A 24,020-nucleotide genomic window follows, 5' to 3' on the forward strand; every position below is an offset into this window, starting at 1 on the left:
GTCACTGCAATGTGGCTTTGTAACTTTGTAGCAAGTAGACTCCTGTCCAGAAGTCTCTTCTGTTAAAGGTATCTGTATTATCTTTTTTTATTAACCCCTACCTGAACCCTTCGACTGAATTGTCTGTATAGAACAACTGCATGCAGTGCTACAGGCTGGCGTCAGAGTGGCTGGGGAGCGGCCAGGCAGAGAGGGACCTCGGGGTACTGGTTGATGGTAGGCTGAACATGATCCTGCAGTGTGCCCAGGCAGCCAGGAGGGTCAATGGCATCCTGGCCTGCATCAGGAACAGTGTGGCTAGCAGGAGCAGGGAGGTCATTTTTGCCCCTGTACACTGCACTGGTTAGGCCACACCTCGAGTACTGTGTCCAGTTCTGGGCCCCTCAGTTTAGGAAGGATGTTGACTTGCTGGAACGTCTCCAGGGAAGGGCAACAAAGTTGGTGAGGGGTTTGGAACACAAGCCCTATGAGGAGAGACCGAGGGAGCTGGGGTTGCTTAGCCTGGAGCAAAGGAGACTCAGGGGTGACCTTATTGCTCTCTACAACTACCTTAAGGGAGGTTGTAGACAGGCCGAGGTTGATCTCTTCTCCCAGGCAACCAGCACCAGAACAAGAGGACAGAGTCTCAAGCTGCACCAGGGGAGGTTTAGGCTGGATGTTAGGAAAAGTTCTCCACAGAGATAGTGATCGCTCATTGGAATGTGCTGCCCAGGGAGGTGGTGGAGTCACCATCACTGGAGGTGTTTGGGAAGAGACTTGATAGGGTGCTTGGTGCCATGGTTTAGTTGATTAGGTGGTGTTGGATGATAAGTTGGAGACGATGATCTTGAAGGTCTCTTCCAACCTGGTCTGGTCTATTCTATTCTATTCTATTCTATTCTATTCTATTCTATTCTATTCGCTCCACCACTCATATGTTCCATTGTTGATTGATTTTTGTAGATAAAAGCTGTTAAATAGGTGTGTTCTGGCATTTTCAATTTTAAATAAGTCATTGGTTTTAGCCAAACTATGTCAGTCTATTATCCAGGTCAGTTTAGTCACTGTGACCAAATTTTGGGAAACTCCTGGCTCATATGTCTAAAAATGTCATACATTTGAATATGTCAACTAAATGCATCTTACTTTATGCAGGGCTGTGATACCCAAGTATAAAGAATAACAGCAGTCACTAACCTATAAATACATACCCATAACGTGGGAAGAGATGCTAATACTTCCCTAACTTCATCTAGTAAAATTAAGGTATTTTTGCACTGATTTTGTTTTCCACTTCATCTTGTAAAATTCAAAAGCTGTCTGGAATAAAATTTAAACTCCACCAGAATCAAATTTAGATTGATAAAATTCTGTTTGACATCTGATAATAATCTTCTGTGAACTCTGCCACCAGATGGTGTCCTAGGATTTGATATGCACTCTGACTCAAGCCAGTTATAGAAAAATAGAGAGTATACTTTGCATTGCAGATAACTTCTTTGGGTTTACCAAAGTATTTTTCTTACTTGTAGTGTAAGGGATTTTTCTCGTCTAGTCACAGTCTATTTTACATTTTGATCCCAAGCTGATGTTTGAGACTGTAATGGTGGTAGAGTTACAAAGACAATTCCTGACTCCAAAGGGTGCTAATAGGGGTTTTCTCTGGATTACTGTGACCACTTTTGGACATTGCTTTTGAGCACTGTGGACAGTTTGGAAAGAGGAGTACCAGTTTTAATAGGCTCAGGAAATATTGTATCTGAGGAAAGTGTCTAAGGAAAAATAGTTTGCGTTTGTCTAAGAAGCAAACTGGGAGTATAGGGGAAAACAAGATTTCCAGATGTGTGGATTTTAGGTAACAGTATGTGGCTGTGATGGCTGAACACCTTTCCATTCCAATCAGGATAGTGTATATCCCTCAGTCTTGTGGTATGTAAAAAGATAACGTAAGAAAGATAGAAATAAGGTATTTACATTAACTAGGGAGGAATTACCATCTTGATTTACAGCAAGAAAAACTTAGTTTGGGTATTAGGAAATTATTAGTATTGTTTATATATAGGGAATTGGAAAGATGCAGTTTGACTGTTATTTGGAATGTGTATTTTCTTCTAATCTACTCCATTCTTAGATTTAATTGAAATAAATGAAACCCCTGTGTTCATGCCAGGTGTTCCTGCACTGGTTTGTTTAAAGTATTTGTCTACAGTCTCCTTATCTCCAATATATCTTCCCTGTATATTGCAGAAAGCCAGCTGTACTCATGAGATGGAATGCAGACAATGTCTACTAGATGCGTTCTAGGCTAGTTAGAGGAGTCAAGTTCATTGCTTTTAACAGGAACTTAAAGAACTTTGATCTGTGAAATAACTCTTCTCTCCTGGTTCAGTATCAACAGTTGAACACCTGGCCATCTGGTTACGACATCTGCTGTGCAGTAGTGGTGCTACCATGCTGAGGGGTCTAGAGTACTGTCAGTCTGTCATGAGGATGAAGTTAAATCTTGAAAAGCAGGAAGGAATTTATCTTAAAAGTCTTGCTTCTGGTATGAGGTGTTTTCATGACTGGACTGTCTCCTAGGTGTTTTCATGACTAGTTATCTCCTTTGCCACATTAAAAAAAAAACAACCCTTTGACTACAAAGTAGTTTATACAATAATAGTGTGCTAGAGGAGAATAATACTCTTAGCCATCACTTAACATTAATAAGTCCTTAAGTTTCTGTCTATTGATCATGTTAGGTTGCTCAGATCAACATCTTGGAAAGTTAAAGTGCCTCCTATATATGCCCAGAAGTAATGTCAAGGTAATAGGTAAAAATTGCAGCCTGGCAGAGTTGCATGGAGAACTCAGATGCCTCAAGGGCAATAAATCTGGGAAGGAAAGATAGTCTTTGAATGTTCCTGCTTTATCCCACATAAATTCTGCTTGAGGTGATGAAATTTGAGCACAGGCCCCTGCCTTGTTATGATGAATCAGTTGGTTTTATACGGCGTTCTCACAGCAGTACAGGGCTTGGATGTTTGGAAAGTGTATAATACAGGGAAGTGGTTTTGCAGGTAGAAAAGTTTTCCTTAAGAAAACCTCTCTTTATTACTAGGCTTTAATAAACAATTGTTTAATTAGATTAACAGTTGTTAACTGCTTTCATTTATCACACTAGGCAGTTGGATATAGCTTTTGAAGATATATGTGGGGTTCTTCAGGTTTTCCTGTGACCAGACATCTTGGCAGACTAATCAAACTACATACATTCTAGCCCAACAGTGGCTGCGTGCTTTTGAGGGCCTAAATACGCTTCTGTTCCAAATTCTTCTGAGCAAGAGGAGGCTTCTCTCCAACTCACAATGACCTTGTATCCACCACTTGCTCCCATCAACCAACTAAAGATTTCTTGAAGGCACCTTGTGTTGAATTGCTTCTTTCCTCTCTGCTCTTCTTCCCCCTGCCTAAGGCAGTTCTATTACTGCTCTACAGCTCAAGTGGGATGTGTGCAACCAGTTGCTGCAAGAGAGAAGTCACTAAAGCAAAAGGAACGACATCCCTGTGAGGAGCATGCTACTGCACAGAGCATTCTGCCATGATGAGCTTCTAGGGTCCTCTTCTTGTCAAGTCTAGAGTTTCCACTGCAATCTGTAGGGACATGCAGCATTTAGGCAGGCCTTTAGACAAGCTAGTGCTGCTGATCCGTTTGAGGCCTCTTGAGGATTTCTAGGCAGCTGGAATGTCAGGCTGCTGGCCCCACTCTGTGGCACTTGTGGCTTTATATAGTCAGAGTGTTCAGCCACTGATCTGTAGCAGATTTAACTTTGACATACATTTTTAATGTATGTTATCCGGTAAGGTTGAATAACTGTGGACAAATGGGTGTTGCAGCAGGAAGTAGTCTAATGCCTGATTCTCTTTGTAGACTATTTTTACTTGTGAAAAGTGTTCTCCAAAATCTCTGTAGCATGCTTGCTTAAGTTAATTAAAACTGTGTGGTGTTTCCAAGCTTTGAGCAGGTGCAGGCTATGGGCAAGTTGCATTTCATAGTTTCATTCAGGGTTGGAAGGGACCACAAGGATCATCTAGTTCCAACATCACATAGTCGTAAAATGCATCCCTTCCCTTGAAAACAAATGAAAAATCACCTCCTGAGCAGATACATTCCCTTAGAATAGAAAGTTGAAATTACATTTTGCTGGTGACATGTTTCTCTCTTATGTGGTGGTGGTGGTGTCTTCTTGGCAAAGCTTTATCTTTGCCTGCAGTTTGCTCACTTACAGAGTACCTCATTTTCCACAAGATGGTGATTTCAAAAGCACGAACTGTTAAAACTGATAAGATCTTGAAGGTTGTTTAGTGTTTGAAGTATGTGGTTTATTTATGTTTTGGTAAGAATTCAAATATACCTGCATTTATGTAGAAAAGGCTCTCTGAAGTTTCTTGTGCTTGAACAGAGTATGTTGAGATGAAATGCCATCACTGATTACATGGCTCAAAAGCTGTCTTGTTTTGTTACTGTTCCATAATGAGAGAATACCTTGGATTTATGTTTTTCAAAGTACTTCATGAAAGTTCTTTTGCAGTGAAATTGAAGTACTTTGTCAAAGTGACCATGTGTTTTGTAGTAGAATTTGGGAGAAAGCTAGGAATGAAGGAAAGTTGTTTATCTCTATAGACAGTAAGTCAAGAGGTGATCTAGAAATAGATTGTGGATGTGCCTTCTACCAGACCCTGTAGTATCTCCTTGAATCCCTTTACTTCAGAGTCCTTGCCTCTAAGGACTTCTCTCTGGAGGTAAAAGTTTCACTTTTCCTAGTGACAACCAATAGCATTTGAATTCCATTAGTATTTTTAGTACTCTGTCAAAAGTAGTGCCCAGTTGATTGGGCAGTTAGCCAAAAACCCTTCCTGTAATCGTGTATAGTTACTATATGTTTTAATTAGCCTAAACAGGTGTAATATTATCTCTACTTGTGAGAGCTTTTTAATGTTATGTGCTAACCAGTGTTAGCAAGTCACAAGACTTCACTGGCCCACTTCTCCTGATTTAAGTCCCATGCTGCTCTTTCACCCTTGTGCTGAATGAATTCTGTACTCTCGAATGAGATCCTGAACACGTGTTGGTTATTACTTTGCTGGACTACAGAGTAGTGGTAGAGAAAAATGTTGGGGGAGTACAGAATACTTTAGTGAGAAAAGGAAGTATCTGGAATTGTGCAAGGATTAGCACCCTTACTTTTTAGGAGTAACTCCATATTAATCCCATTAAAACAGCTTTCCTACATTGGGTGGGCATCCAAACCTGTCATTTGCATGTAATCATAATTAATTCCCTTAGATCTGTTGCAACTGTGCAGATCAGTGTATGGGCAGTATGTTGATGATGTGCTCCTGCACTCACCTAATAACCAGCTGGAACGTCACGTGGCTGAAATATCTTAATTTTTGTCTCATATTAGCTTAAACTTTCTGTAACTGCTGTCTCAGTAGAAAGTTATACTCTTTATATGTCATCTCAAAATAGTTTGTTCCAAAACTTGGTATTTGTGTGTTCTGATCTTCCACAAAAGTAGGTGCACATGCATGCACATCACTGATAACAGAGAATCACTTAGGCTGGAAAAGACCTTTGAGTTCATGGAGTTTGACCCATTAACCTTATACTACCAAGTCTGCTACTAAACCAAGTCACTCATCCCATGTATGTGTCTTTTAGGCACCCCAGGAATGATGTTTCAACCTCTTCCCTGGGCAGCCTGTTCCAATGCCTGACAACATTTTCAATGAGCAAGTTTTTCCTAGTATCTGAGCCAAACTTTCCCTGGTGTGAATTGAGGCTGTTCCTTCTCGTCCTGTCACTTGCTAGTTGGGAGAAGAGACTAACACCCACCTTGCTACAGGCTCCCTTGTGGAGAGTGTTAAGATCTTTCCTGAGTCTTCTTTTTACCAGACTAAACAACCCCAGTTCCCTCAGCTACTCCTCGTAAGACTTGTTCTCTAGACCCTTTACCAGCTTTGTTGCCCTTCTCTGCGTGTGCTTTATCACCTCTGTTTTTTCCTTGTACTGGTGGACCCAAAACTGAACAACATTCAAGGTACACTCCTGCCAGTGTCAAGTGCAAACTTGTTTGTAGTTGTACAGTACCACTGAATGTCAGAGCTGATTAAACTTGAGGTAATCTGGATTTGGTGAAAATCCAGTTCCTGTTCTTTGCTCATAGTTTCTAGTCACTGCCAGACTTGAAGAGTTTGATGCCACTGATACAGAAAGTTGATGGTAGACAGAATTAACTTTGTAGGGTAAGCTGTGGGGATGATCTCTTGAAGAAGTCTCTTACCAGTTAAGGGTAATTCTATTAACAAAGTTAACTCTGAAGTACGAAGGTACAATAGCAAAGCTTGGAGGAATTTGTCTTTTTGTGTGGACATATCTCTTTACTAATAGGCATTTCTATATTTCTTTCCAGTTTAGGGTGAGGAACTGCCTCTCCAAGCCAACAAAAAACTGCTGTAATCTTTGATCATTCTGCATTTTAGTGTCTTTTAAGAGAAACAATGGCAAAGATTCTACCCTCTTACTTACACAGACATGTCTTTGTATTATGACTTAGACCTTTATGTATCTCTGTAAATTGCTCTCCATATAAATTAAATATGATAAAAGACACAGGGTGTTTAATTTGACGTCTTTCATTTGTATATATGCAAGTCTTAAGTATGAAAATGTTTAATGTTCTGGTGCAGCATTTTGAATAATACCCTACTGTTGGAAATAATTGCTGAAAAGCAATAGCTTTTATTAACGATTCAGATCCATAAGGTGCCCATAATGTTAGAGCTGTATGTATGCATGATGCTAGAGCATGCATCTCAATTTTCTGTCTTAATTATTTCAGTACATTTTTATATGTAGTTCTTAATGAGAAAAATACTGAATTTAAGTCACTTCAGGTTTTATTTTGTGTGCTAAACTTTGAAGACAGATAGTCTTTGATACTATGAATGACCTTCATTTTATTTTTCTTAGGGCCTTAAATATCTTTCTTGAGCTGCCTTGGAGACCAAAATAAAACTCTGAGTTTGCCCTGCTTGGTTTCCCCAGTTCCTTATGTCACTCTCATTATCCTCGTTGAAAATTGGTTTTATTTTGGTTTGAGTAGCCGAAAGGATTCCTAGAGATCTGTTTGCTTGTAGAATGAGTGCCATGTCTTAGAGGGTAAGGAACTAAATAAAAGAAGGGGAAAGCTACCTTTTATTATATCTTTATAAACTATTTAGTTGGTTTTGATGGTTTTTTTTGAGTAATATTGACTATGCACAGGTGGTTGGTTTTCTTTTAAAGAAACTCAGCACAAGCATCTTATTTTGTCTTTCCTCTAAAAAAAAAAATAGTAGTCCTTAATGTATTGGGTTTTTTTCAATTATTTATGTTTGCAGGTATGGGGTAAGATCTTTCCAGAGTAATAAGCATGGTTCGAGAGCGAAAATGCATGTTATGTCACATTGGGTACAACTCAAAAAAGGTAAATAATTTATACTTTACATCTCTTGGTAGACACTAATATGCAATGCCTGTAAGAAGTGCTTCCATTTTTCAATTGTGCAAAGTATGAGGAGTTTTCCCTCTACTAGGAATATATTTGCATGTGCTTCAGGGTATCTTGAAATGAGCTGTGCGTGACACTTGATTCTAAATGTTAAAAATACTGAGATTTTTAGATGGTTTTTATGCTGTTGTAGAAGGATTTTTGAAGTGAAAAGCACTCAAACTCGTTTGGCTATAAATTGCAAGATGTTAGTAATACTTCAATACACATTGTAAAAATTCCTCTCTTTCTATATAGAAGGAGAATGTAGAATTAAGCAGCACAGATGTGTGTTCTTTTATATGACAATTTGGTGTGTATCTTCTGTCTACCATGTATTGTGCAAAGCCTGTGCTGAAGCTAAGGATTTCTTAATAAACCTTCATATATCACTTAGCCACATGGCACATGGATATCTTGTAAATGTTAGTTCACACAACTCTTCAAGGTTGAAGATGTTGCTTTTCCTTTGCAAACAAGATAGTGATTAGTGTCCTTTGAAGATTGTGGCTCAAATATTTTGGCACAAACATCAAGAGGAAGTTAAATCATCTGAACTTCTTCTCACTGAATTGGGGTGATTATTTCTTTTAAACATCTCTCTTTCAGTAGCAATTAATTATAACAGCACTGCAGTTCAGGGATCAAAGGTGCTGTAAACAACAGACTGACCTGATGCATACACCTTAGTTTCAGAAGTGTGTCTAGTAGAGTAAGCATGTACGTGATGATGAAATGACAGCTGTGTCATAATGCAGATGTAGAGAGATTGCTCAGATAGCACAGGGAAACAATCTTCCAAATACTGTGATCCTGAAGAGTGGTGTAAATGAGAAGTTTAATAAAAATGATGATCAACAGTATTTTGGCAAAAATCAATCTAATAAGCTTTGCTACGTGCACTCGTGTTTGTTTTTCTCCTGGAGTTCTTCTCCCCTTCTGTTGAATTGTGATGAATTCTATGCATCCTTTTTCAGGAAAGGCAACGTTATATGCCTTCCTGAGAGTGTGACTGCTTGTGCTTTCATGGTCATACAAACAAATGCAGGAGTAGAGTACAACCTCCTGTAAGGCAGGAGAGTTCTCCAAAGCAAGCTTTTCAAATATGGTGCACTCTTTTGACTAATTTTGCCTTTTTCCCTATGCTGAAGGAGATGGAAGAACACATGCGAAGCATGCTTCACCACAGAGAACTTGAAAACCTGAAGGGAAGGTATGAAAACAGTCTTGCATCCTTTCTCTCTTGCATTTCGTATGTCACTGTCTAGAAGAACTGATGTCCCATTTCCCATACAAGCTGAATCTCCCAGTTTATTCTTACGCATCACTTAGTTGCATGCTTTATGATGAAGCTGGCAGTAAACACATTCTCTTAACATCAAAAATGCAGAGGCAAACAATGATATGGAGGAAAGCCCTTCTGTATTTCTTGGACTGCAATGGAATAAAATGAAAGAGCATGTTTTTTTAGGTCTTGTCAGTCTCATGCTTGGTTTCTAGGAAGCACTAGAATTAGGCTTTTGCATAATTATGAACACCAGTATTTTTCATTTTAAAATATATTTTTATTCTTCAAAAAAAGTTATGTTCCAGTTATGTACCAACAGTTGTTAATGTTTTAAATCACTGTGAGAAGACTGGTATTTTGGATGTGAAGACTGCTTGAGTGACCCTCTTGTCTTCTGCCACCCTGGTCCAGTTGTTTGGTGAAAGGACCTAACCATGGTGGATGGTGGGTTCCTTCTGGTTTCCTTGTGTTTATTTGCAACTTCTGAAAAGCAAGAGGAGGGAATGAAGGGGTGTTAAAATATCATCCTGATAATGTGGAATCAGACTGTAACCATAGTGTACTTAAGTTTGTTCAGATGTATGAGTTTTGAGGTAGCCAAAGTCTGCATTTAAGTGTTTGATTTGCAGACTAATTTTTAATTATCTTGCAATGCACACTTTATATGAAACTGGCAAATCTCATTTAAAGGACCTCAGCTCACAGACATGTGGGAGATCCACTCTGTCAGGATGTTGATCTTGTATCCAGGGAAGAAAAATTTTGGATTACTACTATTCATATAGTAGCTTTTCATTTATCTTGCTTTTATTCTGTTGTTTTGGGAGAGGTGAGAAAGCAGCTCTTAGAGCTCCAAACCTGTTTTTAAAAAGATAGGATGAGTAAAATTAAGCCTCTGATCTATAGTCTGATGGATACTAATGCCAATGTAGTTAAGTTGTGCCAGGTTGAACACTAGTGAAACTCTTAAACTGTTTTGGTTTATGAAATTTAAAACCTGAGGAAGTTAGAAACTTTATTCTCTTGGGTGACTTTTTATATGCAAAGCATACAGAGAAGTGTTCATGTTTGGAATACAAGATTGTGTCAGATAGGTGCCACAGATGAAGGCACTTGTCTGAGCCAGCTGTATTTTATTTGATACCATTGTTGTGTATAATTGCTAAGTGTTGCTGGTTTTAGGTTTTGACATCTAGAAAATCTGAATGCCTGCTTTTATCTGCTAACATTTTAAATACTCTCTCTAAAATAAAAACATAGCCCTTGTAAGGCTCAGATCAGTAAGATCACTTGAAGTGCCTGTTAACTGTCAGGAAATAACCTCTGGTTAATTTCTGCTCTTGTTTAATATTAGATTTATTTGTCTAGAGTTTCACAGAAGGTTAGTAAACTAGGAAAAGAACTTCTGTCTTCAGAGTCTCCATCATCATCCTGACTGGGAGTGTGTGGACTATCAAAATGTTGAAGTGCATCAGAGAGAAAATAATCAATCTTTCCCTCTTGAAATTGAATTCAGTTGTAGTGGAATTCAGAAAATCTTTAAGTCCAGATTAGCAAAATTGTTCATGTGCCACATGGAGGAAATGTATGAAAGCAGCTTTTAGGGCACTATTTAAATTTTATTTCCAAATAAAAAATTCTTTTTGGTAAAGGTGGAGGTCATAAAGATGGTAAATTCCTCACGTTCCTTCCTTCTTCTTTCTGTTTTTCTCTTGCTTTTGCTATCCCTTGCTCAGCTCTACATTTTGGGGATTTTTGTGTTCAGAATGCTTCTCTTCACTAAAAAGAAAGAAAACAAAACCTAAAAATCCCAGATAATTTTGTTTTCTTCTCTATTGTGCCCCACACAACTGGGTCTTGGGAGCTAGGAACATTCTGAATATGTGCCTGGGATCAAGGGCATCATGCTGTTGAATATCTATCCTGTTGACTGTGAAAAAGGATTTGTTCTGTTACTGAACAGCTGGGAAGGGGTTTCTCAGAAACCAGACTGTTCTCTGCACTAGACACTGACTTGGGGCTTCTGACCAGCTAACTTGTAGAGCATTTCTGTTCTGGACTTCTGATAATGACTCTGAAATCAGCTTGAAGTTTCACTTATTTTGGTATCTTATTTCTGGCCTTCTAAATTACTATTTTAGGTAACACAAATTTCTAGTAGTTGTATGTTGTGTCTGCAGTGGCTTGCAAATGATTTGACAATTCTTGGTTTGCCCTTTCCATAAGACTGAAATGAAGTTTAATAACTTTTTTTTTGTTGTTTTATTACTAAGGCAGCTATCTTCATTACTTCTTGCAGAATAATGCACAGAAGATGTTTGTTCTCAGAATGAATGATGAACTTCGTTTTTCATTGTGCAGCTGGAGCCTTATTCTCTACCCCTGTGCATCTCCTCCTTCCTTTCAGTTTAGTAGAATTCTTTGAGTCTCACAGCCTTGTAAAGCAAAAGGTAGTCCAAGTAGAAAATGTGGAGCACAAGCAACAGTCTGGTGAAGTGTGCATTATCAACATCTTACTACTTTCAAATATAACATCCAAATAAGTAATTTTTTTTAAACTTCCTTTAGGGAAAAAGTAAAGGAAATGCACACATTGGTTCACAGTTTTCTCCTTTGAAACTTAATTTAGTGATCTCAAGAGCCACAATACATTTTGAAAACATTCTGTGGCTCTTCTCTTCTTGAAGTCTTGCTTGATGTGATATGTAAGAATTGAATGTCAAGTACAAAGTTTTATCATTGTGTTATTTTTCTTGTGTATTTTTGTACTGACAATACCTTTGCCTTGTTTATTTCAAACTGTCTGTGCCTATTTCAAACTTCTTGCTGAACAACTGATTGTGTGGTGTTGCTGTAGAGAAGGGAAATGCGCAGACATGCTCAGCTTGTGTTGTGGAGTATGCACAGTTCTGGCTGATGTTTATGGGGATAGAGAAGAAAAAAAACTGAAGGAAGTCTAATTCTCTTAAGTGTAACTGTCTTAACTCCTAGCCACTTCATCTTCAATTGAAGTTGTTTTTCATACAGAAAAGTCAAGTCATGTTTTTTCTTTAGGCTCATGTAGATGAGGAGTGGGACAGAGAAGTCCAGTCACTACACACTTGAGTCTTTCCAGACTGTCAGCTGGTACAGTCCATGGCTTTGAAAATAGTAAATTGCAAGTTTGAAGTGATAGAAACAACTTCTTTGTCCTTAGGCCAGCTGCTAACTCACTGGCTTAGTGGAAAGTAACTAAAACTTTAGATTTATTTAGTTAGTCTCTAAATTAGGACAGTGAAGGTTTTATGAAAGGATTGAAGCACAGGTCTTTGGAAGGATTTGGTTTGTTCTCTAAAACCTGATTAGTACTTCTGAGGTATTTTTCTTGTTGAAGTGTCCATGTGATTGAAGTGGAATGTTATGTAGAAGTACACATTTCTCTGCAAGAAACCAGCTGTCTATTTGCAGTTTGCCTTGTGTAATGACCCAAGTTAAAGATAAGTTTTTATAGCAGTGCATAGCTGTGCCATTTTTGAGTGTGGTGAGGATTCTTCTGGTGGCATTAGTAAAATTTACTGATTGTATTTGGTTATCTATATTCGGTTAATGATAAAAAGTATAACATATTGTTTCTGGGCTTTGAATATTCATAGTGAGTGTGAAGTGTGCAAAATGAAGTACCCTCTTCTCTGGAAAATACAGACTAAATTTGCAAGCTACTGACTGTGTAACTTATATTTATCCAAATGTTTCATCTGAACTCAGTTCAGCAGCAACATACAAAATGTGAAAATGTAAAAAGTGTAATTTTGATACATTAGTTTGTTTATAATAAAACCCTCCCTAACTGTGCCTGAATGACTGCATATGTTAAATATCTCAACAGTGTTAGCCAGAAAATCACAGATTTCCAGGATAAATAAAATGTGGCTGCTGACAATCCATTAACCATTCTGATAAGGATGTTGGCATAATGTCTCGAGCGAAGGTGTATCTTTTGAGGCTTTTTTCATTTGTTTTAACTCTTCTCTAAAGAAAACGACAAAGGTTCACATTTGTCTTTTTCCTTTATGGATCCCATATTGTGCCTCATTCATGAACTGTGTGTTGGTGTTATGATGCTGCCAGTACAAAATGTCCATCTTTAGTTTGCCATGGGGATGTGCAGATCTGCTTTTATGAATTAAATAGCAGAACTGGAGATGGCCTTGTGGAGACAGGCAGAGAGTCCTAACTTGGTCCTGCAGTGAATTATACTCTCTTAATTTTTTATTTGTATATTGTTTTTCAACTGTTGAAACTATCTTTTCCTTGTTCAGGTTTATTATTAGCAGTGTATTTCCTTAGCAGTGGACTATTGCAAGAATTTGCTGGGAGAAGCAATAAGGCATTTTAAGAAATCTGCATTTCTTAAAAATTATTTTCTTTTAAAAACTGTTGTAACTAATCTAGTGTGCACTGAAACCTGAGTGAAGCCATTTGTCTGACACAGCTGTCAACTTCTTCCAGCTGAAATAATTTCTGTAATTTTTAAGATAAGTCCTCCAAAGTAGAAAGCAGACCTCATGCACTCTTGAACCAAATAAAGTGCAGTGAACTGAAGATACCCTCCCATCACTTGCTGTGCTGTGGAGTCTTTGGATTCCAGGCAGCAGTCTCAGCTGTCCCAGTTTAGGTTGTGTTGTGTCAGGATTGGCTGTATCCATGTGCTGCCTCCTCCCTTTTCTAAATTTCACTGGGGGAAGGCTCTAGGCAAGGATTAAATGTAGAAGCTGTCACCAGGCTTCCCCAGTGCAGCTGGCACCATGGATAGGCTTCAGAGCAGCTCATGCTAGCTCTGTAAGCCTTCCACTCTGCCTACTCGCTCACTATGTTTCCTCTGAAAAGATTTTGAGTACAACAATTCAAGAAGAATTCCTCCTCTCAGTTAACACAGCTTTATTACCAAGTCTTTTACCTCTTGATTGTTGGAAAAAAATCTCGCAAAAACTGACCATCAAAAAAAATAGACCTTGAAAGAAAAAGCCAGAGAATTCAAGTAACTTAAATATACTGAGCAAAACCTAGTTGCCTTGAACTCAAGGCACATTCAGAGGAAACAAAGTTAAGACGAGAGATACCTGCCATGCCTGTTGGCAGAGCTGAAAGTCCACCCTCTGCCTCTCTTCCTAGGGAAAGCAACCATGAATGCCGGGTGTGCAGGGTGACAGTAGTGGGTTTGTCAGCATATGCCAAGCACATCTCCAGCCAGCTGCACAAAGACAATGTTGATGCCCATGACAGAAAAGAGGAGGGGAAAGAAGAGGCAGAAGAAGAATACCTTGACAAAGAACTTATTCAACTAATCAAGCAAAGGAAGGAACAGAATGGGTGAGTTTTCCTTTCTTCCCTTAGGTCATAGAATTGCTTTTAACATAGTTAGGATGTACTCCTAAGACTTAGATGCTTGTGAAATGTACACTCCCCAAGAATAAGACACCTGTGTGGATATTGTAGTTTCAAGCTGTAAATGCAATTCTGCTGAATGTTTTGTCTGTTGATGTGCTGCTAGTAAGGAGCTACAACTCTTCTCTGTTATGGATAAGAACAGTTCCCAGTGTGGAGTCTTGTGTTTCAAGAGCCCTAATGTTTTTGTATTTAATACCTATTTAACTGAAAGGCTTAGTAAATGTGACAGTAGTACTAATACTTGTTTGGGTTGGGTCTATAAGAGCCTGGCCTTTAAGAAACTGTTGCTGAACTTGTTTTGTTATTGGATTGTTCTGTCAATGTCACACTGAAATCCCCTAATCCTTGAAGCAAATTTCTTGCCTGTTTTATCTTACTGCTTACCATTAGCTAAACAGAATTCTAGTGGCTCACTATGAAATGGAAGGCTGTAGAGAATAAGTATAATTCTATTGCTTTCTATCTTCCATGTGACTCTGCAAGCATGAATTGCTAATACAATGTTCCAGACAGCAATATATTGTTTGACTAGATCAGTAGCATGGGGGTGGTATTCTAGGAACATAGGAATTTTTTTGAAGAAGCTCTTGCTTGCTGGGGATAGAAATTTCAAACAGCATTTCCAAATGCACAAATCTGCTTTTGATGCCATTCTGTCATACTAAGGTGTCCTTGTACTGCTTGATGATCATGTTTTCATTTTGGTCAGTGTAGCAGGCAGCAATGTTACTTTTCCTGGCTTTGTGGTGAAGGAGCAATGTTGTCAGTGCAGTGGTTTTCCAAGGCACCTAAAATGTTAGAAAATCTCTCTGCTGCATGCCATTTGGGAGGAGGGGAAAAAGGAAAGGACACAGATTAAGTTACTAATACAGCAAAATTGTTTCCGTTAGATCATAATCTAGTTGAGTCAGCTCCTAGAATTCAGTGTCACTCAGACATGGTTTCTTTGAATTCCTGTCTTACAGCTCACTTTATCTTACACAGTAGACCATTTCCCATTAGAGAATAATTTAAGCATCTTTTAGCAGAACTGGAATGTGTTGAAAACTTAAAGGGTGGTACAGTGTGAATTTTCAGTTCAGATCAGTTGCTTTTGAGCAGTAGCATGAGTTTTCTGTCTTGCTTCCCCAGGGATCTATAATCTGAATGCAATTCTGTAATGTCAGAAAGAGCTTTTCTGTTATGTGCTTTTGGAAACACTTTTAATAAAAACTCACTTGGTGGAATAAATACCAGGGACTGCTGACCCTGGGAATAGCTGTTGGTGTTAAGGTAGCATTTATCTTTAAATGTGCATGTGATAATTTACCACGTGTCAGGATAAGTTGCCAAGCGCATGTACTACGCAAAGGGCACTAGATAGTGCTTCAGGGAGGCTCAGACAGACTCAGCACTGCTGCTGTGGACTGTTCCAGTCTGTTGGCTAAAACAAGACAAAATATTTTTGTATCCAAGGTACAACTTCTGTAATGTTTTACATCTGTGTTTTAACTTAAGCTTCATAAAGTGAAACATGATAACAGTTGTTTTCTCCAATAAGCAGAATAACTGCTTTTCTCAGTTGAACTTTGGTTCTGTTTTGTATCACTTCACTGTAGCTATACTATCTAACACCAACAGATTAGTCTTCCAAAAAAATAATTATCTCACTACTAATTAATTTTTCATCTATCAGGATTACTCAAATTACAAGTATTACACAACAGAAATAAGCTTTCTTTTGGCTTGTTTCTTATTAGTCCAGTAAGTAGGAAGGACTCTTTTCTTCTGAGTCAAACAGAAATAATTAGTAATCAGTCTGTTGAACTGTCCCTGCACCAAATCAGTTGTTACTGTAAGAGCAATTATGAAATACCATATTTAAGTGAAGGTACAGTAGCACTTTTGAAAGTCAAACAATAGGAAAGCCTGGATAGTTAAACTGCTAAATTAGTTATCTATTCCTTTTCATTGAAAAAGAAGGAAGAAGAGAAAAAGTTTTCTTCTTAGTGCAAATAAAATGTATGAGGCTTGTGTAAAGTTGGATTTCAGTGGAATGGCATCAGAATTTAGGTTTTTCTCAATTGTTTTGTAGGCAAGCTGAACCAGGCTGTGCAAACCAAGAATTAGAATGTGATGACAGGAGATCACAGAGAAGGCGAGAAGAGCGAGCTGCTTACAAAGAAAGAGAAGCCTATGATCAGTCATCGTGGCATCATCATAATGCACCCCAAAGGGACTGGAAGTGGGACAACAATGATTATATTAATCCTAGACAAGGCAAATTTTCACACTCTCAGAGGAACCTTAATATGAACAGACGTGCAGGTGGCTCAAGGGGGCGCGCTGGATGGCACCAAAATGTTGCAGGAAACTCTTCAAGTTGGCATAACTATGGGAATTCAGGAAATGCTTGGCATCCAAGTGGGCGAGAGGGAGTAGCACCAAATTGGCATCATGGTGCCAGGGAGAGAAATTCTGCTTGGCACTCAGAGGGGGCAGGTCAGTTTTCTAGCTGGAATTCCAGGGGTTATGGAGGAAACTGGAAATCTAGTCCTCATGGTGCAAATGGCTGGAATTTTGAAGGCTCAGGAGATACATGTTCTGTAGAGCCTAATAAATACAATAAGGCAAGATACATGTGGCAGAGGCAGGAGAAAGTCACTGGTGCTCCTCCATACAGAGATCGAAAAAACAGGAGAGACTTGTTTGATTTTACTAGTGATCAGCTTGCTTCTGAAGGAGTATTTGACTTCAGTATGCCAAAGCAACCAGAAAGCAAAACTTCAAGAGCCAGTGGGAAAAGTGGCAGTCCTTCCAGAGACAAAATACATCGCTGGACTCCCTACCCATCCCTCCCACGGTCTGAAGATAATGTTCCTAAAACTCAAGATAAAATAGATTCTGTATTTATGCCTCTTACTGATTCATCATCAAAAGAAAAATCATGTGAAGCTAATGTAAGCCTTTCAAAACTTAAAAATCAGGAAGCACCTTCCCCTTCTAATGTAATGTCAGATAACCTTGATTCTTGCAAGGTAATAAAAGACAGCTCTAGTGGTGAAAAGCCTGACAAAGATGATGGCAGAAGTAATAAGATGCCATCACTGAAATCCCCTCTTCTGAATATCACAGATATAAAGTTATCTTCCTCAAAGCAAGACACACACAGTCTCTTAAAAAATGTCAAGCTTCTGTTATCCTCAACTAGTGGCAAAGAGCAGAATCACGTGAACGCACCAAGCTCGGAAACAAATGGTTTGTTCTCGAACTCATCAAAACTGCATGACGCATGTGCTGCTAAATTACAAGACAACAGAGATGTGCTTGGCAGCCATCTTGGAGACCCTGTTAATAACTTAAGTGAAGTAGAACAAAGCTCCAAAGATGTTCAGTCCAACCACTCCTTGCAAAATGATCCCTTAAGCACTTGCAAAGATATGAGTGACCAGAATAAGGAAGAAATGAGGGAAGTGTCACCAAAGAATGAGTTCAGACTAGGTTCATTAGAAGATGTGAATGATGATGGTTTAACGGTAAGCAAGAAGTCAGAAGCAAGAGTTGCAAAGTTGGGTACTTCTGTGAGTTCTTGTTTATCCCTTGACGCTCCAGGAGGTAAACCTGCTACCTCTGAAAAGGAAGACCAAAAGCCATCTGCTTCCTGTATTGCTTCTCCTGATCTGAAAGATTCTGCATTTCAGATGGAATCCATGGTTTCTCCATCAAGCGTTCAGGACCATTTGCACATGGATCTAAAAACCTCCTTGCAGGATGGGGAAGGGGATGAAGAACACGTCAAATCACATGATCACTTAGAAATGGAAGGGTTTGAAAATTCTTCTGATCATGAGCTGCAAAAAGGAGGAAGCCAGTCGCCAGGCCTCCTCCCTGATTTAAGCAAACTTGGCCTCCCTGCCTCTCTGCAAAGAGATCTGACGCGACATATTAGTCTGAAGAGTAAAGCTGGGACGCATCTTCCAGAGCCCAATCTCAATAATGCACGGCGCATTCGGAACGTGAGTGGCCATCGGAAAAGTGAGACTGAGAAGGAGTCAGGGCTTAAACCCACCCTCAGGCAGATTCTTAGTGCTTCCCGGCGAAATGTAAACTGGGATCAAGTCATCCAGCAGGTGACCAAGAAGAAACAGGAACTTGGCAAAGGTTTACCAAGGTTAGTAGCTTTCAGATCTAACCACACCTCTTTGTGTTTGTTTTGAGGGAGGAGAGCTGTTTTTATCATAGTATCAGTCAGGGTTGGAAGGGACCACAAGGATCATCTAGTTCCAACCCCCCTGCCATGGGCAGGGACACCCCACACTAGATCAGGCTGGCCAGAGCCTCATCCAGCCTGGGCTTAAACACCTCCAGGGATGGGGCCTCAACTACCTCCCTGGACAACCCATTCCAGGGTTTCACCACTCTCATGCTGAAGAACCTCCTCCTCACATCCAGCCTGAATCTCCCCACCTCCAGCTTCATTCTATTCCCCCTAGTCCTATCACTACCTGAGATCCTGAGAAGTCCTTCCCCAGCCTTCCTATAGGCCCCCTTCAGATACTGGAAGGCCACAATTAGGTCACCTCGGAGCCTTCTGCAGAAATAAATTCTAGAATTGTAAATCTAAAACTTGAGAATGAAGGTTGCTATACCACTGTCTTCTGTATATACAAATCATTTAGAGTTTCTATGATTGCTTGCTGCTGTGGATATTTACCTATAGATAAGTAATAGTAGTCCGCTACTCAGAAGAGATTCTGATCTGTTCATATTGGTTGCTTAGCATCTGAATATGGATACCTGCAATATATTTGCTTTTCAAGTTCTACTAGGTGGAAGAACATGGAAATGCAATCAGGGTGAAAACAGTGCTGACAGTTGGACAAGCACAAGAAGTGCTTGCATTGCTGCAGGCAGAATAAATGTTCTCTCTTAATTTGTTAAGCTTCGAATTCTGTAATACTTCATTTATGAAACTTTCTTTAAACTGGGAGTTTTTTGAGGGGTCTTGGAAAGATGTTGTATTTGCTTGTTCCAAATCTGTTCTGGAATAATTACAGTACAACTTCTGACTTGGAAATTATGCTGTCATTTCTTAGCCCCTAAATGTGATTTTGTGATACACAAAAGCTATTCCATTGCCAGATAAGGCAGACAGCATGGAATACCAGCATAATGAATTGCCAGATCTCCTAAACAGGCTTATGTGCATTTGGGGAAGAGGGAGGCTTTTTTCTAGATTTAGTTGGCTTGTTACATGTCTGTTTATTTTTCTTTTTATCTCATTAAAGGTTTGGCATTGAAATGGTGCCTCTTGTTCAAAATGAGCAAGAGGGTCTAGAACTTGGTGAAGAATCTGATCTATCTACTCTGGAAGGATTCCAGTGGGAAGGGATTTCCTTAGCAGTGCCTGGGTCAGCCAGAAAGCGTAGCTTTTCTGAAAGTAGTGTCATTGCAGACAGAAATCCTGCTGCTTATAGCTTCTTCAGTGAACAAGCCAAAATAAAAGAAAGTGGGCAAAGGCAAATAATTGGAACCAGCCGCTCACATCACATCACATCTGGGTATGAGGCAAGCACTGGCATTGAGGCTGACTTGAAACGGGACACAGCTTCTCTTCCTTTGTTACCGTTTATGTCTGAAAGAACTGAGCCAAGTGGAAGAAGACACAGTCTACAGGTCACCTCTGAGGCTACAGGCTTCATTAAACCAGACCAAGAGAGCCCAGAGAAGAGAACCCCCCTTCTTGAGAAACAAAATGTACTGGAAATCTCAGAAGAAAACTGTCCAGCTTCGAATAATGCTTCACTTCTTGTGGTGTCTAATAACATAGATGCTGCTACAGACAGTAGCTGTACATCTGGTACTGAGCAGAACGACAGCCAAGGAATAGGAAAGAAACGAAGGGCGACTGGAGTAAGTGTGCACTTTTGGCCAGCTTTGATGTACTTAAACATGTCTTGTTTGTTTTCCTGACAGTGGCCATGCAACCTTAAATAATCTGTAGGGAGGACCTTGTCCATTTGATTGTTTCGTACATCAAGAGCCTCAAAATAATTTGCATGTCTAACTTAATTTTCTTTAAGATTCTTTTTCCATTCTGTCTTTGCATTGCAGAACTTCTGCTTAATCTTTTTTAGGGGCAAATGTTCTTTGGTTTTGATTTGATAACTGGTAAGCTATCCTGAGAAACAAGAACTATTAAAATATTTCTCTGGAAGTACCTGGTGTTGCAGCAAAGATCCTAAGTCTCAAAACTAGACCATAGTAGAAATTTGTTTTCCTGGGTTTATGGTCAAGCAAGGCAAAACCACCCTTTTGACAAGATTTTATACTTCAAATATGTCTTTAAATATGAATTTGTTTTACTGTCCTGTCTTAGACTTACCCAAAGAGGATAAAAAAAAATAAAAGTTTCTGATCAAACTCCTCAAAATTATTCTGTTATGCGCAGAAAGTGATAGTTTTAATTCCTCACTCATTTAATCCTCTAGACATTCAACTAATACTGCAGAGCAGAAAATCTGACCCAAGTGTGGTCTAAACGTCTGAGTGAGTAGAAGGCTGTTGGCTTGTTTAATCTTTCTTCCCATCTGAGATGAAAACATGGCACTTGTTCTGTTCCCCTCTCTCTCTTTAAGTGCGGAGGGAAGAATGTGCATGACTTACATGAGAATGTGCAAAACTAATTGTGTATTCTTCTTTATGGGTATCAATAATGGCTGGGGGAAAAAAAGATGTTTTAACACCTTGATTTAGGCAAAATTGCTCTTGTAACTGTGGTTAATAAATGATTCATTTGCAGGAGGGATCTTCTCCTGAAATCCCTAGTCTAGAAAGAAAGAATAAGAGAAGAAAGATCAAAGGTAAAAAAGGTGAGTGAATATAATGCATGTGCTTCTGGTATAGATATTTAGTGGTATTTTGACTTGACTAAAATGGTAGTTACTTAATGTTACTCTGGTGCTTCTTGGGCTCTTATTGAAGATGATAGGGTGGACAGGTCTCAAGTCTACAATGCATGGTTCTCTGAAGAACACCATCTTAACTTATTGAAAGTTACTCCTAAGAGAAGATTTTGTTCTTCCTTTCTGCCTGCAGTCCATGTTTGCAGTTGCACAAATAGGACCTCTGCTTTCCCCTGCTCAGGGGAGAGAGATGTGTTGCCTCTTTGGATGGAAGTTCTGAAGGGAGAAGCACCTATCACTCCATTATAATTCATCCATGCAGCTTTCCCTTTCTACTTCTGGATAGTCTTACTAGAAAACTTGTACTCTGCGTGACTTGGGCTGTCTTCTCTTTCTGCCATCTGCAGCAATGCATTTTATCTTTTTACTACTTCTTCCCTGTCCTTAATGGAAATTAATGTGGAAAGCCCCGATCCTTCCTGATATTGACCAAAGAAAACTCTTATTCTGGCATTAGCAAGGTCTGTCTTAAGCATGCCAACCACTTCCACATTGCTGTGTATCAAAGTGAACTATCTGTGTTTTAGGTGGAACTTTGGGAGCTAAACCATTGCATCATCATCAGTGAGCTTTGGAGTCCAGAAGATAACTTTTTCAAATGTTCCCTTTCTTTTTCCTCTTAAGCTGCATTTCCTTTGCTTCTGGATTAACCAAAGAATTTAAATGTGGTGTGATTGAAATTTGCCTCTGCTTTATTACATTCATGGAAAGTATATATTTGTACTTCATGCACATGTGTGCTTCAAGAAAAGAATTTTGTGGAAGAGAATGACTTTGTTTAACTCAACTGGATCAGTGCTGGCACAGCTATGCTGTAAATGGTTACTAGAATTAGAAGGCTGAGGTCCTGGATAGAGGAATACTTGACTCTTCTCTTCTTCATGTAGATGTGGATATTCCTGTGTGTAGATAATTCTTCTGAACTACTTGTATGAATGTTGGTGCTTGACCTAATTTATGTGACTTTTACTTTCTGAGGCAGTAGTATTTGTTGATAAATAATATGCAGTGTATCTTAATGTACTGTCAAGGACAATTGTACTCTCTTTTAATTTCTTTTTCAGAACGTTCTCAGGTAGACCACTTGTTGGCGATTTCACTGAGGGAAGAGGAGTTAAGCAAGTCCCTGCATAGTGTGGACACCAGTCTCTTGCAGGCTAGGGCTGCCCTGCAGGCTGCGTATGTTGAAGTTCAACGGTTCCTTGTATTAAAGCAACAGGTAACAGTGATTGTTAAGACTGTTTGAATTACAAGTTATCAGGAAAAAAACCTGCTTTAAGTAGGACTGATTTAAACTACAACTGTTTTGCAGATAACCATGGAAATGAGCACACTGAGAAGTCAGAGAATCCAGATCTTGCAGGGGCTACAAGGTACCTGATACCATAGAACTCCAATAGTAGAGTGCTGATTCTTATACCCTTTGAACTCAGTGTCTTGTAAAAATTGCATTTAATTGGAATTCTCTTATAAAATACACAATAGAATTGTGGTCTTGGTTCACGTGTGATCTGTTGTCTTTGGTAGTGGCATTTAGTGTTTTTTTCCCAGTCCTTTCCTTGTCTGTGTGACCCCAAGAAATGAGCTCTTAGCGCCGCTAAATGTTACTGTAAAATGTGAACATTTTTTTTTCTGTTTTTCCTTGTCTTCTCTTTTGCCATTAGAAACATATGAACCTTCTGAACTGTCAGAGCAACTTCCCTGCAGTGTCCTAAGTGAGAGAAGAAATAGCAAATCTCCAGTGGCAGCTGACTTAACCCCTGCAGGCTCCTCCCTGCCTGTTTTGGACAATTCGTCTTCTTCGATACCTCCACTGGGAGCTTCTGTCCATGTAAATGTGCCATCACCATTCCAGTCTTCTGGCATCACACCCGCTGTTCCTCCTGACTCCTCAGTACAAGTTAAATGTGAACCTGTGTCTCCAAAAGGCTCAGAAGAAAATGTGAATTCTGTACTTCAGAGCTCTCCATGTGCTTCACAAGCAGAAGAGGTAGAGCGCAAGAATGGTATGTGTTGGCTTCTCCTTGCTTTAAGAGAATTAGCTGTAGAAATAAGGAATTTTTCTTCTCTTTTCTTTTTTCTTACAGAAGAGTGTCTTTACCACATTAGCATCTTTGTCTGTTTCCTGCAAACTTAATTCTGACATATTGAAAGCAAGAATATTCTTTTGGTGTTTGTCAAACTGCTGTGGCTTTGGTAGCACTCAATCGCTGTATGCGCTGCATTTAAAATGAGTGTGTACCATCAAGTGAATTTGGTAAATTGAGGGGAAAATAAGCATTTGCCATCAGGTAAATTCTGTAATTTGGAGGAGAGGATTTCTGATGGGGCAGCCTGTCTGCTTCTTGAGAGGTGGACATCTGGCTTGTCTGCTTCCCCAGGAGATCAGGTCAACCTTACTTTGAAGGTGCAATCTCCCACTGGTGGGACTGAGTGATTCTGTTTTCTTGCATTGCCACGGTGACTTCCTACTTCCTTTTTGAGTATCTGCAGTAGTCAAAGGGCTGAGAGTTAATAACTTTTAATTTTAGAAGCTTTGCTTTAAGTCACCCATTACTCTCATATCAGTCATTTGAAAGCAAAACAAACATTAAAATCATTTCCTCATGTTTCTTGTAGGGTGTGAAGGATGCATGATGTTAGACAGGTGCCTAGTTTAAGGGATTTTGTGCTTTCTTTCCAGTATAATTCAACACATCAAAGCACTCATGTCCTATGTATAGAGGGTTTTCTAGCAGGTTGCAGCCATGTACAGCAGTTAGGAGTCAGGGGAAAAAGAGCTTGCCATTAGTTTACTCTACGTGCAGC

The 24,020-nt window shown here is 39.3% G+C and overlaps 1 protein-coding gene across 4 annotated transcripts in view; it reads left to right on the forward strand.

Moving 5' to 3' along the window:
• ZNF106 (zinc finger protein 106) overlaps window positions 1-24,020 on the forward strand; it is a 42,717-nt gene that overhangs the window by 3,502 nt on the left and 15,195 nt on the right. For all 4 annotated transcript variants that reach the window (XM_068162239.1, XM_068162238.1, XM_068162240.1 and 1 more), the window contains exons 2-10: window positions 7,405-7,490; window positions 8,705-8,766; window positions 13,993-14,190; window positions 16,343-18,418; window positions 19,536-20,160; window positions 21,050-21,119; window positions 22,277-22,431; window positions 22,525-22,585; window positions 22,877-23,218. In XM_068162239.1, the coding sequence (XP_068018340.1) occupies window positions 7,437-7,490; window positions 8,705-8,766; window positions 13,993-14,190; window positions 16,343-18,418; window positions 19,536-20,160; window positions 21,050-21,119; window positions 22,277-22,431; window positions 22,525-22,585; window positions 22,877-23,218 (3,643 nt within the window). In that variant the 5' untranslated portion in view covers window positions 7,405-7,436. The remainder of the gene's footprint in view (window positions 1-7,404; window positions 7,491-8,704; window positions 8,767-13,992; window positions 14,191-16,342; window positions 18,419-19,535; window positions 20,161-21,049; window positions 21,120-22,276; window positions 22,432-22,524; window positions 22,586-22,876; window positions 23,219-24,020) is intronic.

The sequence above is a fragment of the Melanerpes formicivorus genome, unplaced genomic scaffold, assembly GCF_026170545.1.
Source record: "Melanerpes formicivorus ecotype bairdi unplaced genomic scaffold, bMelFor1.0.p_v2 SCAF_62, whole genome shotgun sequence".
NCBI lineage: Eukaryota > Metazoa > Chordata > Aves > Piciformes > Picidae > Melanerpes > Melanerpes formicivorus.